Source organism: Magallana gigas, chromosome 1 (assembly GCF_963853765.1).
Source record: "Magallana gigas chromosome 1, xbMagGiga1.1, whole genome shotgun sequence".
Lineage (NCBI taxonomy): Eukaryota > Metazoa > Mollusca > Bivalvia > Ostreida > Ostreidae > Magallana > Magallana gigas.
The window spans coordinates 9,262,896-9,282,579 of NC_088853.1; the positions used below are offsets into that span (position 1 = coordinate 9,262,896).

General features: G+C 32.2%; 1 protein-coding gene across 4 annotated transcripts in view; it reads right to left on the minus strand.

The window, feature by feature from the left end:
* LOC105332272 (receptor-type tyrosine-protein phosphatase epsilon) overlaps nt 1–18,832 on the minus strand; it is a 106,345-nt gene extending 87,513 nt beyond the window's left edge. For all 4 annotated transcript variants that reach the window (XM_066082373.1, XM_066082354.1, XM_066082367.1 and 1 more), the window contains exons 1-7: nt 18,712–18,832; nt 18,196–18,411; nt 17,722–17,979; nt 5,638–5,775; nt 5,375–5,515; nt 4,863–5,003; nt 4,584–4,724 (exon numbers count right to left, since the gene is read on the minus strand). In XM_066082373.1, the coding sequence (XP_065938445.1) occupies nt 4,584–4,724; nt 4,863–5,003; nt 5,375–5,515; nt 5,638–5,775; nt 17,722–17,979; nt 18,196–18,411; nt 18,712–18,769 (1,093 nt within the window). In that variant the 5' untranslated portion in view covers nt 18,770–18,832. The remainder of the gene's footprint in view (nt 1–4,583; nt 4,725–4,862; nt 5,004–5,374; nt 5,516–5,637; nt 5,776–17,721; nt 17,980–18,195; nt 18,412–18,711) is intronic.
* Between the last annotated feature and the right edge of the window lie 852 nt (nt 18,833–19,684).

Genomic DNA, 19,684 nt, shown 5'->3' on the forward strand with positions numbered 1-19,684 from the left:
GTAGATCATGCTCAATTTTTTTAAAAAATCTGCCAATTTTATCCACATAACCTTATAATAAATACTACGCCCATTTTTGTTGTTGTACGTGTAAGAAGATATATATATATATATATATATATATATATATATATATATATATATATATATATATATATATATATATATATATATATATATACACCCCCTTTCCCCACTTTGTGGCCTAACTTTTCTCTAGGGAATCAGGGTTTGATTAAAGTTTAATCCCCACAACCAGTGATCTCAGAAAAGTGTCATGTTGTAAATTTTGAATCTACCGGGTGACAGTAAATACAAAATTTACAACATGACAACTTATTTACTGCCACCCAGTATATTCAAAATTTACAACATGACACTAGTTATTGCTTTTTTTTACCAAAACCTTTCCTTCAACATTTTAAAAGTTTTTCTTTATACACTCCTTGGTAAAAATTAATCCCTTCAGTGTGGCCCCGCCCAACCCCCAGGGACCATGATTTGAGCAAAACTTGAATCAACACTATCTGAGGATGCTTCCACTTTAATTTGAGCTTTCTGGCCTAATAGTTTTTAAGAAGAACATCTTTAAAGATTTTCTTAAATATTCCTATGTAAATATGCATCCCCCTATTGTGGCCCTACCCTACCCCGAGCAGTAAACTTAATTCTACACTACCTGAGGATGCCTCCACACAAGTAAAAGCTTTTCTGGCAAAATAGTTTTTGAGAAGACTTTTTAAAGATGTTCTCTATATATTCATAAGTAAATATTCATCCCCCTATTGTGGCCCTACCCTACCCCCAGTGACAATGATTTGAACAAAATTATTATTTAATAATCTGTTAACGTAATGCCTCTTGTCATTTGTATGATTTAAAACTGCGTTGAACAACAGTTTTAAGGGGATGTATGCAATCGATGCACTTGTTAGTCCCCTACCGGTTTTCACCGGAGGGGACTATAGCTTTCCCCTGCGTCCGTCAGTCCGTCTGTCCGTCTGTCTGTCTGTCCCACTTTAGTTGTCCACACTTTTTTTCTTTATGTGTTTGAGGAATAATATGAAATTTGCTGAACCGCTTCAAAATGTCAAACTACAGATCAAGTTTACATTCATGTAGCGTCTGGTTGACATATTTTCGAGAAAATTATTTTTTTATATTCCAGTCATTTAATGTTCGGGTTCGTTATCGGGTTCGTTGTATATTGAAAAAACGGAGACAGTATTTAGTCAGCAATATTATCGTGCATCTTGGATCATTCCTTTTATTTTTTCTTACAAACAAATAAGTTCTATAAAATAGTTTTAAGCATTGTGTTGTAAATTTTATCGAAATGTTTTTTTTGTATTGTTACAATCGGGTTCGTTATCGGGTTGGTCTGTTGATTCGGGGTACAGAAGACGGTAAGGAATGATATTCTGCATAACAGTCCATCGTTTTCACAAACTTTTATCAGCAATTACCATGTGGACTTGTCGAAATTACAGGAGATAAAATAAAGAGTATTTCTATACCAACTATGTAGTTCGAATTTCCGCTGATCTTTTATCTCTGAATAAAGCATAACATCTCGTTGATGATAGTTTTGAAATAGATGTATGCTTCGAAGCTTTCATAGAATAATACAAACCGGTAGGGGACGTGCTTGTTAAAATTAGATAGCATCACACCGATTCTTGAACGAAATTTAGCAAACTCTACTATTATCAGGCATTGACTTTGATCGCCTTATTTGATTATGAAATGGTTCCCTTTACCCAACCCAACAATTAAAATTAACTTTTAGAGACATTAGGAATTGGTATTTAATTAAACAGTAATGAGCTTATTTTCAAAAGATGGTCAACACTGTTAACAACTGGTCTTTACAAAAAATGTAAAAATATTTTCATAATTTATTTCATGATAAACAATATTATTTATAGAATAAATATTTTTTTAGGATTAGGGTAAAACAATGCGCAAAAATATTGATGTGATATTACCTCGAATGTGTACACCTCATTTTGCATTTTCTTAACTGCATATTTCACATGTATCGATAGTTATATCAATGCCAAAATTGAAAAGTGCTGCTAGAATAATGTGTCCTTCAACAAATCGTTTTTCGTGGATCCTTCATATAAACAGGTTTTTAGAGAACTAGACGAAAAACAATTTATTTGAGTGGAATAAAAGGATTCTAATAGTTGTTTGTTTTAAACCTTTGATGTTTGTCTTAAACCTTTGATGTTTGTCCGTTACTTGATATCTTCGTTTTTGTGGAAACCACGGGATCAAAGTTTTGGACTTCTGGCCCCGTGAACCACTTAATTTCGTAATAATGACTTAGCTATGGTGTTCGTTTAGATAAACAGCAGTACAATTAACATTTTTGCTTCTATAATTGATTTCAAATTATTGTTTCAAAGAATTATTAAAAAAAACTGCTTGGCCCCTAATTTGCTTGGCTAGCCTTTTTATTTTTTTTTATATCAAATGAACATCCATGTAAAATGACATATTTTGAATTACATGTTTTTACAAAATATTTAAACAACAAAAGATAAGACAGAACATGTGCGACAATTTTGTGAAAATTGTGGTGCTAATATATAGGTTCAGACGAGCTTAGAGGCCTTGCGCTGTTTTCATCCTTGGAAGCATGGGGATACATCTACAAACATTTACCTATCCCTTAAAATTGTTAGCTTCTACTTTGATTAGTTTCGAAAGAGATGCATGAACAAAATGACCCTTAAAAATTTACAAAATCGCCAATATCTGAAACAAAAACTCACGTCATTTTTTGTAAATAAAATATATGTACCACCAATGATGCTCTAAAAGTCCTGAAAATATTTTGCATATTGGTTAATCAGTTTATGACTTAACGCTATTTTTTAACCAATAACGCGGAATAAAAATTTCCGGGAAAATTGACTTAACGCTATTTTTTAACCAATAACGCGGAATAAAAATTTCCGGAAAAATTAAGTTTTCAACCCCAATAGCTCTTTAATGTATAGTCCGATTTTAAACGGATTACAGTTTCATTTTTACCTTAAATTCTGAGTTTTGTATCTTTAATTATGAGCAAATAATAAAGAGTTGTTATGAAAGGATTTTTGTAGCCCTCTTGGTCCCTTATTTGTTGGAACACGCCTTATTCTTGATATCAAGAATTGGTTTCGTAAATCTATACATATTTTGTTCAAGGAGTGGTCAAGAATTGTTGACCGTTCTAGACATATCTGAGAACATGTTTTTCTTAGGGTTCGACCCTTGAATCCTATCCTGGGCCATGAAATGAACAGAATTTGGGATTTCTGGCCTCTTGAAACGTAATAATTATACGATTTAAGTATGTTTTTTTAAGATTAAGAGCCCGACTGGCTCTTGATTTTAGGGACAAGCCCCTTTTTCTTGATATCAAATTAGAGGTCTCCAAAATATAAACATATTTAGTTCAACAGGTGTTTGAGAATTATTGACCGTTGTAGAGATATCTGAACAACTTTTTGTTTAAGGACCGACCCTTTAACTCCGTATCAGGGCTACCAACAATATTTTTTTTTAGAAAACATATTGTTAAAAACATAATTCTGAGCAACGTTTATTCTACAATGCTTTTCAAAATATGAGTTCTTTAGATACAAATGATGAAAGATTTGGACTTCTGGCCCCTTGCAACCACTGATTACCTAAAATAGGATTTAAGTGTGGTACTAATCCGATAAACAGCTGTACAATGAACATTTGTACTTGTATGATAATTAACTAATTATTTCCTAGAGCCATCTCGGCCCCTAAATCGAAAAAAAACAGTCCCGTTTCCTTAAATATAAAATTAAGAACGTGTAGTTTTAAACAAACTTCTCGTTTAATGATTTAAAAACATATTTACTCATTCAAAACTACTTCAGAAAATTTCAAAAAAATAATTGCTGCCAATATTCGAGCTCAGGCAAGCTTCGGCGCTCTGAGCATTTTTCAAAATATCAAATTAATAGGATCATAAACTGATCATTAACGGAAGAGCCTAGAAAAGAATAAGAAACCGTAGAATAACAATAGGGGTTTCCGTTGGAAAGGAAAGACCCTAATTAAAATCAACACAGAAATGTAGAATAACAAGAGGGTCTTTCAAAATTTAATAACATCAATATCTTTTAATGTTCTATCAGTCCTGAAAATGTCATGCAAATTGCTTCAGTAGTTCACAAGTAATAGCGTCCGAAAAAAGTCAGAAAAAAATAATGATAGAAAGAAACCGTAGAATAACAAGAGAGTCTTCGTTGGAAACGGAAGACCCTAATGATAATTTTAAAAAAAGGGAAACAAATAAAACAGCAAGAGGGTATTCAGTCGGAAACGGAAGACCCTAATAATAGAACGAAACTGTAGAAAAACAAAAAGGTCTTCCGTTGGAAACAGAAGATCCTATTAAATAAATCACCGAACATTTAATTCTGTTGATTTGACGACAGTACTTAGTTTAACGAAATACATTTATCTTTGACCTAGGTTAGATCGTTTATGCAAATGAACAACTCATCCGCAAGTAGACCCAATACTACAAAACGAATGATTATCTTTACATTTATTACAATGGGACTCCATATACCCGTCCTGACAACCACTTTGGCATATTCCACTGACATGGTTACATGGTTCATTGTTTGTACAGTATCCGCTACATAGCGCTCTGCAATCCAATCCAAAATGTCCGGATGTACACTCTACGCAAAGAAGGATGTATTTGACAGCTTCATTATAATCTAATTAAAATCATTCGACGTTTGCACAAAAATGATCCATACAAAGGTTGATACAGAATTTAAAAATAGTTTCAAACAAATATCTGTCAGTTTATTTACCTTTGTTACAGTAAACATTGGTATATCCCGGGTCACATCCCCCGTCACAGTGTCCAGTCTGTTTGTTACATGGAGAGTTGTTCAGACAGTGACCACTACAGTTGTTTATACAATCATAACCATAGTTTTCGTCCTTACAGTCTGTAACAATGATTTATACAAATCTTTTCCATCTAATACACAATATGATTGAACAAATTATAAGTTATGATGTACTCTCTATTTTAAATAGCCATGCATGTTTATATATATATATATATATATATATATATATATATATATATATATATATATATATATATATATATATATATATATATATATATATATATATATATATATATATATATATATATATAAAACGAGTTTTCTGTCCCGCGGGAAACAAGTATAGTAGGGTTTTTTTTAATTCTTCTGTATGCTGTGTTAATGGACAGATTGCTTTTTTCTTTTTTACATATCTTTGAAAAGTTTTAAAAATTGGTAAGTGAATTTCAAAGTACTTGTACTACCTTTAGTACATTGTAATCCTGTCCATCCAGCAGCACACCCTTTATCACAGTGACCAGTCTCGTGATTACAGGACGCACCGTCTCTACAATGTCCTACACATTGTTTACTACAATTTGTACCGTGCCATCCTTCTCTACATTCTGTTAAAAAGAAAAACAAAGCACACTTGTAAAACCTTATTATCTGTTTATATTATTAAAACAATACCCAGTTACAAATTACGAATATTTGAAAGGACTACGGATCATGCTCGTCATCTTACTCGTGGTACAATTTATTCCAGTCCATCCAGATTTACAGTTAAAACATTTTCCACTCTGTATGTGACACGTGCTTTCTTTACAGTTTGAGGGACACGGAGTGTCACAGTTACTGCCGTAGATACCAACATTAATGCACCCTGTGTAATAATAAAGTATAATACTTGATATTAAGAAAACCGACTTAAGTTTTAATTTGACATGTTTTTGCGCATTCTAGTAAACTTCAGTGTATTATACCTTTTGCGAACTGTTCTGGGTACCATTTACTCAATTGAACACAATAAACAAAATTTAGAGATAAAATGAGCGTTGATATTGCTTTTATGACGTATTTATTATATGCAGCTTTGGAGGAGTACATTATAAGAAATAGTATAAAACAAAAGTAATCAGATGCAGTCATTAGACAGTAATACCTGCACCAACTGTATGCCCCTGAATAACACTGTTTTGTAACATATTTAATAAAAGTCCACATGCAATTTTCGGTGATTTTTAAAAATCATAATTTTCATAAAGGATGAGATCCCATCCAATAATACACATGAGCGGCCCTTTATGTACAATACGGGGTTGAACCGTTTGCATGTGAATGTTAAGTGAATCAGTAATCTAAACATGTCATGTCATAGAAAGTATGGTATATACAATTATTACAAACAAAATTTAATTATGTCCCCTCCTTTCGGCGGTTGCAAACTTTATATGTATATTTGTGATGTTCAAACATCATAGTGAGAATAGATTTGGAGAACGGATTGGAGTGATAGGTCCAGACGCCTTAATAGTAAAAATACCAAATATACCTTGAACCCCGCCCCCCCCCCCCCCGCGCTGCAAACACAATTACATGTATTACTATGACCCCCAACCCCTTATCCCAACCCCCACACTCCTTATGGATAAATAAACATCAGAATATTTTGATAACAACGAACTCTCGATTATGTAGTTGCAACAAAGAAGATTGTAAACAGTTCAAGATAAATGGCAAATCTATTTGGATATTTATGTGGATAAAAGTGCGTTAAAATCAAAATTTTCATACTTTAAAATTTTACAAAACATGTTTTTGGCAAAAAATTAAGTTTTTCTTTTTTGAAACTTGATTTAAAAATAGATAAGCCCAAGCAGGATTCTAACTCTTCACTTACAGCCACGTAGTTAACGCGTAACCCATACAAACCACAAAATGTGTGTATTACATGTATATGTAAGCAAGTATAGAGACTTATCATTTTTGAACCGTTATGAGTTATAAAAGGAAGGAAGAGGTCCTTTAAATGTATTATGATGCACCAAATGGTGTAAAGTACATTACCTCGAGGAGCTGTTTTAAACCCCCCCCCCCCTCCCTAAAATGGGAAATGATGATATATTTTGATAACTTTTGAGAACCCCATCCCCATACCATATTTACTCTTGCTCTTTGCATGTGTCATTGCGCTTCAAATGGTATATAGGTTATGCCCCATTGGAGACATCCTGACCTTCCAGAGCTGGAAAATTTGACATCACCGACCTGCTTGTTTTATTATATCAAAATATGGCTGAATACATATCTAGGCAACCTGGATTAATCTTATCAAATTCTTGATATTCAAAATGTTTTTATTTCAAATCAAATTGTAGCTAATTTAGAAATTGTCTACTTAAAGTGCAAAAAGGTATGCAGCTTGGTCCAATTTTTTTTTCGTAATCCCTCTATTCAGTGTGACCATTGTGCATGATTAAAAATAAATTTCAAAAACGTTTGCTTAACCAAAAATACTGACAACAAATCGTAATCAGTCTGAAATCGCATTTTAAGTGCAAAAAAGTCAAATTAAATTCGCCTTAACTCATAGGGATGAATACTGACCTCCCATTATCTTTGTATAAGTATGTTTTGTGTACAGATTTCAATGAAATACTTTTCAAGAAATTCTTGATACAAGAACATTGAGGATTGGGATATCTTAAGATGGCCCTCGGAAAGAACAAGATTAGTAGATTTTCTTAAAACTTCGCAAATAGACTAGAGATGGTGTAAATTACATATGGATAAAAATGATTTTTCCTATTTAGGTTCCAAAACAACTAAATGAAATACCACTGGTAGTAAATAAAATTGGGTCACTTTGGCATATCAATATTACATATTACACTAAGCGAGAGCGAAGAAGTGCTGGGTTGCAGTAAAAGAATTTGACGAATGAGTAACGATGTTATTTTTCAGCGAACTAGCAATTATAACGCGTTGCTGGGTTTTATATTCTCGTTTGGAGTAACGTTTTTACTAACACAATTCTGTATGAGACTAATAGCAATGCCAAAAAAAAAAAGAAATACAAAACAAAACACCACCCCCCCCCCCCAGCTTAAAGTAAAACATGGAGAATGTGGAGTCGAAAAAAAAACCCCGTAGCCAAGTTGATCTTGTGAACAACTTCGTCCACTATAAGTTTCTCTCGGCGTTTTGCATCATCATTTATCATAGTTATTTGGTAGGTACATGTATGTACGCAGCAAAATAAATCCTATATCAGTTCTTTTTTTTGAAATTGTATTTTATTTCTTATTTTTATTTTTTGGAGGTGGGGATTGAAGGGAGGGGGGGGGGTATTAGTATGTCTTGTTCGGCGCCTTTAAAAGGTATGCAATCCATACTTTTTTCAGAACTAGAGCTTATAATTGGCACATTTTATTTAAAAAAAATATGTTGAAGGGTAATAGTACATAATATGTTACTCAACTTCAATGTATATGATGGATACATACGGGGTGTAGTAAAAAAAAAAATATAAAAATATAACAAAAGATATGTTTATCCCGCTGACCATGTGTATGCAATGACAGAAAGCATTATTTAGCACAATAGGTTATGGAAAGTTTACTTTTTTTAAATGAGAAAATATATGGTTCTATTTCAACAAGAGGACCAGGGGCCACATCGCTCACCTGAGCCTTAACTTTGATCAGATTAGCATTACAGTATCAAAATAAAAATATCTTTACAACTAAGTACAGTAGATCTTGCTAAAAAAATTGAAAATCTGTCAATTTTTATCCACCTCTTTTTTTTGGGGTAAATACCAAGTCCTTTTTGTTGTTGTACCTGTAAGAAAAATTTTCTCTATTGCCATATGCCCCCTCCCCCCCCCCCCCATTTCGTGGCCCCACTTTTCTCCAGGGAATCATGGTTTCATCAAACTAAAATCTGCATAACCTGAGATTTCACACAAAGTAATGAGTTTTGGACTGAAAACTTTCCAAGAATATTTTCAAAGATTTTCTCTATATATTCCTATGTAAAAATTCACTCCCCATTGTGGCCTCACCGTACCCCGAGACTATGATTTAAACAAACGTGAATCTATACGATCGATGGATGCTTCCACTCCAATTTGGGTTTTCCTGGCCTAATAGTTTTCAGAAGAAGATTTGTAAAGATTTTCTCTATATATACAAATCTATACCCCATTGTGGGCCCGCCCTACCCCAGGGACCATGATTTGAACAAACTTGAATCTACACTATCCAAGGATGCTTACACGCCAAGCTTTTCTGGCCAATTAGTTTTTAAAAAGAAATTTTTTAAAGATTTTCTCTATATATTCCTATGTAAAAATTCATCCCCCATTGTGGCCTCCCTGTACACCGGGACTATGATTTATACAAACTTGAATCTACACGATCTGGGGATGCTTCCACTCCAATTTGGGTTTTCCTGGCCTAATAGTTTTCAGAAGATTTTTAAAGATTTTCTCTATATATAAAAATTTATCCCCCATTGTGGCCCCGCCCTACCCCTGGGGAGCATGATTTGAACAAACTTAAATCTACACTATCTAAGGATGATTACACGCCAATTTGAGCTTTCCTGGCCTAATATGTGAGATGAAGAATTGTATATCATATTTTTTTTAATACATATTTTATATATCAGTTAAAAAATTCAAATAAAAAATAAAAAGAGGTTCCACTGGGGATTGAACCGTGGCCGCTGGAAGTGATGACCACTGTCTTATCCCGTAGTCTACTGACTCTTATGTAACAAAATGTGTTTTTATTACATCATACTACTGTTAGTTAATCTATAGGAAAATGGTTTGAACATTTTGAACACATATGTGAATTAGTATTATTTTGATTATGATAATGTAAGGTCCTTTTTATATATTGTACGGATATAAATAGTTTTTCTTGAAAGTAATTTTATAAAGAAATTGATTATTTAAGATTTTCAATTATCATAGAGATTATAAATTTCGGACAATAGTCAATTTGTTTGTAACCATTGCTGAGGCCAGTTGTGAGTTGAGAAAACTTTTACATTACCTAACAGGTGTGTTCCCGTTTTGCACACATTTGATAATTAGATATAGAACAATAGGTGTGATTTGTGTTGTAATGGCAATTATAGTCTGCTTTCAATCAAAAAAATTACCTGGATTTTTACCTGTGTTTTATCAGCGCCTTACAATGAATTAGCAAAAAGAATATAGATATTTTGATGTGTTTTATGTCTGATTACTAATAACTCACCATTTTTTCATTTGATAAAATAAAGGTAATAATATTTTAAGTCTTTAATTTCCACTCACTGATAAGAAAAATAATGATTAGATGATTTGACTTTTACATTTTTGTACATTTATCTTAAATATAAAATGAAATGAATATTGAGGGAAAATTCTGGTTCCAAGCCAACTGGAAGCTGATTCAATGGATAATTATATGTATGATGTATAATTAAATGATGAAGGGGAAAACTACACGTACAGTCATGGGGTACTCCGTGTCTCTTTTTACAACTTGACAGTAGTTCTTATGACACCACCGCTTTAGTATATATTGCGGCTCACTTTCTGGTTTTTCAAATCAGTAGCTATATACATGAAGCACAAAAAATTTCGACAAAAATAATAATTTTAATATTGATTCGGTACGTTCTTATGACATCGCCGCTTTAGTATATAGCAGGCCACTTTCTGTTTTTTTTTTTCAAACCAGTAGCTAAATACATGTAGCACAAAAAATTCCGACTAAAATAATAATTCTTTTTTTTTTTTTCTTTTTTTTTTTTTTTTTTATTTCACATTGCAAATCAGCCCATTAACATAATCCAACTATCTCGGGCAAAGATAGTTAGTCATACAGTTATATTACATGTATTATAACAATTACAGCATATCTGCAAATTTCACAATATTAATTTTAAACATTTGTATTTTTGACATATTTACAAGTATATCGATATTGTATCTGATATTGTTTTTCAAATATAAAACTAATTCATTATATGTCTCTGTTTTCTTTTGAGATCTACAACACATTTTATATTTAAATATCTTGTAAGCTATGAATGACACAATAGTATTAAAATAGCGTATTTTTGTATTTCTCTCAAAATAAAAACCCAAAATAACATGTTTCCACTGTATATCAAATCCTATAATTAAGCTTAAAGTTGACCATATCATCTTAACATGTTCACACTCAAAAATCAAATGTTTTACATCTTCAATTTCGCTACACATATTACAAGAAGCAGAAGACCTATATTTGCATTTAAAAAGAAAGCTGTTACAGCACACTGTATTGTTCAGCATTTTGTAGTTAAATTCACATATTCGTTTGTCACATATATCTTTTACTTTGTTTTTGTATATGTCATTCCAATATTCTTTTCCCACTGAAAACAGTCTTTTAAACAATGCCTGGTGACAGGGAGGTTTGAATTTTTTGAACAATAAATTTTCGTAAAAAAATTTACATTTCTTGTCTTCAATACAATGTAAACCATTAATAAAAAGAAAATCACAATTGGATACTTTTTGTATATATTGACAACATTTCATATCAAATGTTAAAGATTTTTTATATATTGCATTTCTAACTATTCTATATTCACACATCCAGTTAGCTTTTTGTTTTAGAGTACATGACAATTCTTGAGGCGTTTTGAATTGGCCATCAGCATTAAAAAGATCCTTTACATACAATATGCCGCTTTGAATCCATCTTTTATGACAGATTGTTTTATTATCAAATTGAAATAAAATATTGTTCCAAATTGGTTGTTTAGCAAAATTTATATCAGATAATTTATTAATGTCAATGGTTTTTTTACAATCATTGAAACTACAAAATACTTCTCTATAAAAAATAGGAAGTTTAACAATTATTTCAAAATTTGAGTTATTAGTCTCCGATACGTTTAATACATAATTGATATCTACATTTAAAATTCTTAGATAACTATCAACTATTTTGTTAATTATGCATGTTTTGTCAATCAATATTCTACACCATGCAGCTTTCAAGGCCTTAAACTTCGACTCAATATCAACAACTCCTATACCGCCTTCTTCTTGCCTTCCAATTACAGTATCTCTTTTTATTCTATCTCTTTTATTCCAAATGAAATTAAATATACTCTTTTTCAGTTGTTTAATATACTCAGGGTCAGGCATGGGTAAAATAGAACCCACATAAATTATTTTAGATATAGCTAGTGAATTAACAATGCATGCTTTTCCAAATATAGTTAATTTTCTTTTTTTCCAGGACTCGAACAGTTTTTCCATATTTTGAAAAGAGTGTAACCAATTAAGTTCATAGCATTGATTTTTGTTATGTCCAATGTAAATACCCAAACATCTAACAGCATCGTTGGTTACATCTATGCCGCTAATATTATTATATTTGTCTTTTAAACTACCAAGTAGTATACACTGCGTTTTGTTTATATTAACTTTTGATCCAGCGTGTTTACAGAATTCTTCTACAGTCCTTATTGCAACATTTAAAGAAGAAATATTTTTCAAGGCTAAAGTGACATCATCCGCATGTTGTATAGTTTTTAAATCGTCTACCATGTTTGATATATTTATTCCTTGAATTTCTGAATTGTGTTTTAATTTATAAGCCAATATTTCCGCGACAAACAGATATAGAAGTGCTGAGATAGGACACCCTTGTCTTATGCCTCTTTTCATTTTGCAAGTTTTAGAAATCCATCCATTGTTCTTAACTCTAAAAATTGGATTTGTGTAAAGAATTTTGACCCATGAAATAAAATTTTCCCCAAAATTAAATTGTTTTAAAACTCGAAAAAGGAAATTCCACTCGACTGAATCGAATGCTTTTTCAAAATCTAAAAATAGCAATAAACCCTCATTATTGTTTTCCATGCAGTATTCATAGATGTCTAAGATTAATCTTGCATTTATGCCTATAAAGCGGCCTTTTATATATGCTGATTGTTCCTTGCTAATCAGTTTATCAATAACTGTTTGTAATTTTTTGGCAAGGACAAAAGCTAAAATTTTATAGTCGGTATTTGTTAAACTTAATGGTCTGTAATTTTTAAGGCTATTTTTGTCCCCTTTCTTAAATAAAAGAGTGATAAGAGCTAACCGCTGTGAAAAGGGTAGTTCCTGTTTATCGAAAATACTTAGTAAAACTTCATAAAAGAGTGGTCCAATTGTTTTCCAAAAACATTTATAAAATTCAGCCGGTATACCGTCTAAACCCGGGGATTTGTTATTTTTCAAATTGTTGACTGCATCTGCGCATTCATCAATTGTAGGTAATGAGTCGCAAAATTCTTTTTCACTATTGCTAAGTTTTGGACATTCCACGTCATTTAAATAAGCATTTATATCATCATTTTTAATAGATTTACTTGTATATAAGTTTTCATAAAAGTGACACATTTCCTCTATAATTTCGCCATTACTTGCTACAGTTTTGTTATCGGTTTTTATTTCTAATATTGTATTGTTAGCTTGATGTTTCTTTTCCAAACCTAAAAAGAATTTTGTATTTCGTTCACCTTCGTTAATCCATTTTGCTTTAGATCTAATCTGCGCTCCTTTAGCTATTTCATCGTACATGTAATCTAATTCCTTTTCAAGTTTTCTTTTTTCATTCATATCAATATCTCCGCTAGGTAAATTTTCTATATCATCTATCCTTTTCTCAATCAATTTTATTCTATATTTTACATTGTTTCTGGACTGTCTTGCGTAATTAATGGAATAATCACGAACCTTTATTTTAAAGGACTCCCATTTTGATATTGGATCTAATGAGTCATCTATGTTTTTGAATAATTCTAAGATTCCGCGTTTGTAGTCTTCGTTTTCTAGATGCGAGATATTTAATTTCCAGTATCCTTTACCTCTCTCCAAATTACTAAAATTTAAATTACATTTTATTAACCTGTGATCACTTAACCGCGTGTTTTTTTTATGAGTACCTGGTAATTTTCGAACAACAATATTTTTTACATAATCAATTGTATCATTGCGCACAAAAATGTAATCTATTCTACTCTTCGGGGAATTTTCTGCATCACACCATGTATACCCATTTTTCGTTGGATTTTTTTTCAGCCACACATCGACTAGGTCCAGCTTATTTGTTAGTTTACTTAACTTTTTACAGGATTTGTCATTTTCTTTATTTAAATTGCAATTGAAGTCACCGCCGATGATTAGTTTACTATCTTGTGGAGTATGGGAAGAAATAAATGTATTTAGCGAGTTAAAAAATGTTATTCTATCACTTTCTTTATTGGGAGCATATAAGTTAACAATTGTAAGTAAAGTTTCATCTATTTTAGCATTTACCAGAAGTTTTCTTCCATCATTTGACTTATGCACATTTAATATATCTATATTACATTCTTTATTGAACAAAACGGAAACGCCTCTGCTAAAGGGGGAGTCGGAGAAAGCATGTATTGCTTTTCCGTTCCATTTTCTATCATACAATTCAGCACGTTTCTCTATAAATTGTGTTTCTTGTAAAAGTGTAATATTAGTTTTATTATTTTCTAGCCATGAAAAAATTTTATCTCTTTTTTCTGACGAATTAAGACCTCTTACGTTCACTGATTCTAAATCTAAATTTACCATATTTCAAAATATTCGTTGACAAAAAGAAAATAATGATAACAAAAATTAAAATAAAAGTAGTAATATACTTCCATATGAAAAATAGTAAGGGAAAAATATCAACATCGTTTCTGCTTGATGCATTTTTGTATACATTATATTAGTATTTCACATTGTTTTCAGAAAGTGTATTCTGAAATATAATATTACTGAAAAAAAGAACACAGATATTAAACTACTCCTTATTGGAAAGTAGATTATCATAATAATAGTCTATAATTGTATAAACAATTATATTGAGCGTATTAAACGTACACATACCACAGTTCTGCAAATTCTGAGGTCGGAAGCCAGATCCGAATACAGTTACTGTTCATCACCAGAGCTCTCTGTGTCCGGATTACACCCCGACACGTCACTGTCCGACATAGCTCTGAGTTATTCCAGCATCTGTATTATGGTACGCTGATTTGGTTGATCTTTGTTTTGTTTTTGTTTACGGTCAATTTTACCGGAGTCGCTGTGTTTTCTTTTTCGGACTTTTTTTGCAACTTTTTTCATAAGTACGCCAAGTACGTTTTTTCCCGGCCAGTGATCCGGTTTTGTATTGCGGGTGCCGTCACGGTCAAGGCCGGAGCCCCACTCGTTGTTATAGGTTGCTTCGACAAATGTTGTTGATTGCTTAGAAGTTACAAGCTTATCTCGGAAAACTGGTACTTGAACACACTTGTTTTCTAATATCTCCTCCATAACGGAAACCTTTGTGGACACCCACTGGTCATTGGATTTGACCTTCTTCCCCAAGCGCAGGGCGGCAAGCGCGTCATCGGCTTTTGCAATCAATTAAAATAATAATTCTAATATGGATTCGATAAACTTCAAACTGAAGAAGGTTGACCATCCATGAATTACATGTAGGTCTTCATTTGATAGATTTTGTGAAAATATCTTTTCAGTTTTTAAAGCATAAAAATTGCCGATTTATCATCATACAATTTGTCTATTTTCTTCGATTATTCAAGCCATAGCATAACTGAAAAATATTTAGCAGCGTTTTCACTAGACACATTTACTCCATTTATGTCAGCAAAAGCAATAATTGAACATTAAAATATATTTTCTCTTCAAACGTGTTACATGTACATGTACTTCATATAGACAGCACGTTAAACAAAAGCACTACATATTCAATAGTTTTGCAGTAATCTTTCTTGTTTAAATAAGTTAAGGAAATTGTTCGTGACCAAATTGACGTTTGAAATTAAATTCAAGAACATGGATGTCAATAATATGTAAATGTGTTTTTATGCAAGCTATATTGTAACATGTAATAAATGTAAATATCAATTCCGAGTAGATATGTTTTATTTATTTTATTGTCAATTGCCCTCACTGGAACTGTGATATAGACTATAGCAATTAAGCAATTAATTCACGTGATAAAATTCCCGTTTTGCACACATTTTTTCGATACCTTATTTTCAAATGTGTGCAAAACGGGAACAAACCACATACCAGTGCATGTAATTGTACAGTTGTATACAGTATATACAGTTCCTTTCACCCTTATTTAGGGTGGGTACTTGTGTACTTGAGAAATTATTGATTATGGCATTAACATTTTGTCAAAGTATAATTTTAATCTGCAACATTGCATATTCAATATTGTATTAGGGTTGTTTCTTTTTATGACATCATTTATCAAATATAAGATAAGTAGAAAAATAATACATTGTAATTGAACATATGTGTCATTATAGTAATTGAATAAATTGTGATGCTTAATTATTGTGAAGTTCATATGTGTATTATGTTTTGTAGGAGCGTCACCATAATAATATCAACAATAGTTAATAAACGAAGTACATACATATACCATACTCGTTGTTCGTTACAATAGTTTAAAAAAAATGTTTTTAAAGATTTTCTCTATATATTCCTGTATAAAAATTCATATCTCAATTGTGGCCCAACCCTACCCCCGAGGACCATGATTTGAACAAACTTAAATCTTCACTATCTGAGGATGCTTCCAGTCAAATTTGAGCTTTTCTGACCTAATAATTTTTGAGAAAAAGATATTTAAAGATTTTCTCTATAAATTCCTATGTAAAAATCCATTCCCCCATTGTGGCCCCGCCATACCCCCGGGGACCATGATTTGAACAAACTTGAAGCTTTACTATCTGAGGATGCTTTCACTCATTTTTGAGCTTTCCTGGCCTAAAAGTTTTATAGAAGAAGATTTTTAAAGATATTCTTGATATATTCCTATGTAAAAATCCATTCCCCCATTGTGGCCCCGTCATACCTCCAGGGACTATGATTTGAACAAACTTGAATCTACACTACCTCAGGATGCTTTCATTTAAATTTTGCTGGCCAAAAAGTTTTTCTGGCCAAATAATTTAAAAAAAAAGCTGTTTAAAGATTTTCTCTATATATTCTTATGTAAAATTTTATCACCCTATTGTGACCCCATCCTACCCCCAGGGAATATGATTTTGCAAACTTGAATTTACACTACTCGAGGATGCCTCTACACAAGTTTCAGCTTTTCTGGCCAAATAGTTTTTAAAAGAAGATTTTTAAAGATTGTGTCTATATATTTCTATGAAAAACTTGATCCATCTGTTGTGGCCCCACTCTACCCCCGGGGACCATGATTTGAACAAACTTGAATCCACACAACCTGAGGATGCTTCCACTTTAATGTGAGCTTTTCTGGCCAAACAGTTTTTGAGAAGGAGATTTTTGAAAAATACCAACAAATTTTCATAAATCTTTAATTATCTCCCCTTTAAAGAGGGCGTGGCCCTTCATTTGAATAAACTTGAATCCTCTTTACAAAGTGATGCTTTGTGCCAAATTTGGTTGAAATCTGCCCAGTGGTTCTGGAGAAGAAGAAGAAAATGTGAAAAGTTTACAACGACAACGCCGCAAACACAAACGCCAACACCAACGCCGACAACAGAAAACGGACAAATTTTGATCAGAAAAGCTAACTTGAGCTTTCAGCTCAGGTGAGCTAAAAAGATGCAACAAGCAGTTTACCACAACCTATTTTTTAAATATCGAAATGTGTTAGAGATATATATTGTTCATTTATATTTGAATATTTGAACTTTAGCTCTTGAACTTATTTGAATGTTTTCGTTGATATCAGGATAAGATATAGCTTCATAATACAAGTACCCTGTACTGCAACTTCACATAACTCTGTAAAGACATTGGTGAGCTGATATGCATCTGGATATTTAACATCCTTCAACCGTTCGTTGTAGAACAACACATAACGTCCGAATTTTGTACATAATGTTGTAAAGTTTAGGGTCGGTAACTCAGGTCCATCCTTGTAGCACAGAGTTGAACCCTTTATATCAGCAATAGATGATACATCAGTGTCTGATACATACAGCGAAAACCCTGCAAATCTTCCTCTTTGACGGATGTCTGCACGAAACATTGAATACGCTTACATTCCTTGAATTTTTTTTATGCAAAATGATTCGTAGACCGCTAAACAGTTTTTTAACTCTATAAAGAAAGCTTTAGTATATATTAACAATGATATAATAGGACATAAATATACATATCATTCCAATCATCATAATGATAAGTATTATGTTGTCCAAGATATTTACGTTTATATCTCATATGAGTACATACCGTAACCGTCGTAGTTTTTAAACTGGACGTTGATGCTGTAAATGCTATAAACTCCACCAAGATCTACTTTCCACCAAACGGTTTTGTCTGGGGAGTTGTATCCTATGGTATTTGTTCGCATGCACGTCGCTGTGTCTCCATCAAGTGCTTTACTAGCGTCGTAACCCGTGCCAGCTTCAGGGTAATGTGTTGCAAATTTGTTGAGAGATATTTTATCTGGAGATATGAAATATAAAGAAAGCTATATCAAAGTGGGAAGCAGTAAAACTGTTCTAAAAAATAAGTAAACGTGACTTTATTTTCTCTACAAAAAATGCAACAAATAAATTTAATTTTTGCTAAGATTCTCTATTAATTATTATGACGTATAGAGAAAAACCTGATTTAACCAATCTCTGAACATATGGATATATATATATATATATATATATATATATATATATATATATATATATATATATATATATATATATATATATATATATAATCACTTTTAACTTTCAAAACAAGTCATACCGTATGCAAATGCTGCAAGTAATCCAGCGGCATAGAAAACACACGGATTACATTTCATGTTTGTGGTATTGAACTGTACTGCTTACACCGTCAGTCTACAACTAGACAAACAGGAAGTTTCTGTACTTTTTATGGAGTGTTGTTGGTGTAATAGGCGGGCATGTTAAGACTTCCCGGTTGATTTTACAGGATTTTGTAGAAAGTAACTTGTCTGTACTTCATATGATATGAAGTCATAAATAACTTTGACGTCACCATCTGCATTTCTGTCATTAGTTCTCAGGGAATGCATCTTAATGTTAAAAGTGAACTATATCATTTACTTGTAGAAAATATATCCTTTCCCGCCCTTTGCAATATAAACCGAATATTCGCCTAGGGGTATGGTAGAAACCCTAGGGGTGTGTGTAAGATTTATATCGTATATTTTTAGAAAATAAACCATTTTACCGCCTGTGCGATAAAAACCAAAAATTCGCCTACCCGTGTGATATAAGATTTATATCACACCCCTCTCCGGCAATTTTTTTTATGTTGTATCACACCCCTTACCGGTAATTATCGACTATTATGACGTAGAGTTTGGTATGCGTCGTTGAACTTCGATCTCCAAGTATGACGACTTATAGTTATGTTGACGGTAACTTAGTATACAAACAATTGGCGCAATAACTTTAGGAAAGTCTATTAGAGATGGAAAATAAAGACAAAGGGGGTTTTGTTAACACTAATCATTCACCACGTGTTATTTGTTATTGTTTATATAAAATTTTCTTAAAGTATATGATATAAAAATCATCACATAGCAATTTTTAAATCGCATCCTATATTAGCCCGAGGTCGCTGTATATCAGCCTGAGAGCCACCAGGCCTGGCGGCTTTCAGGCTGATATACAGTGACCTCGGGCTAATATTGGATGCGATATAAAAATTGCTATGTAATAAAAACGCATGTTTCCTTTACTCCGATCCT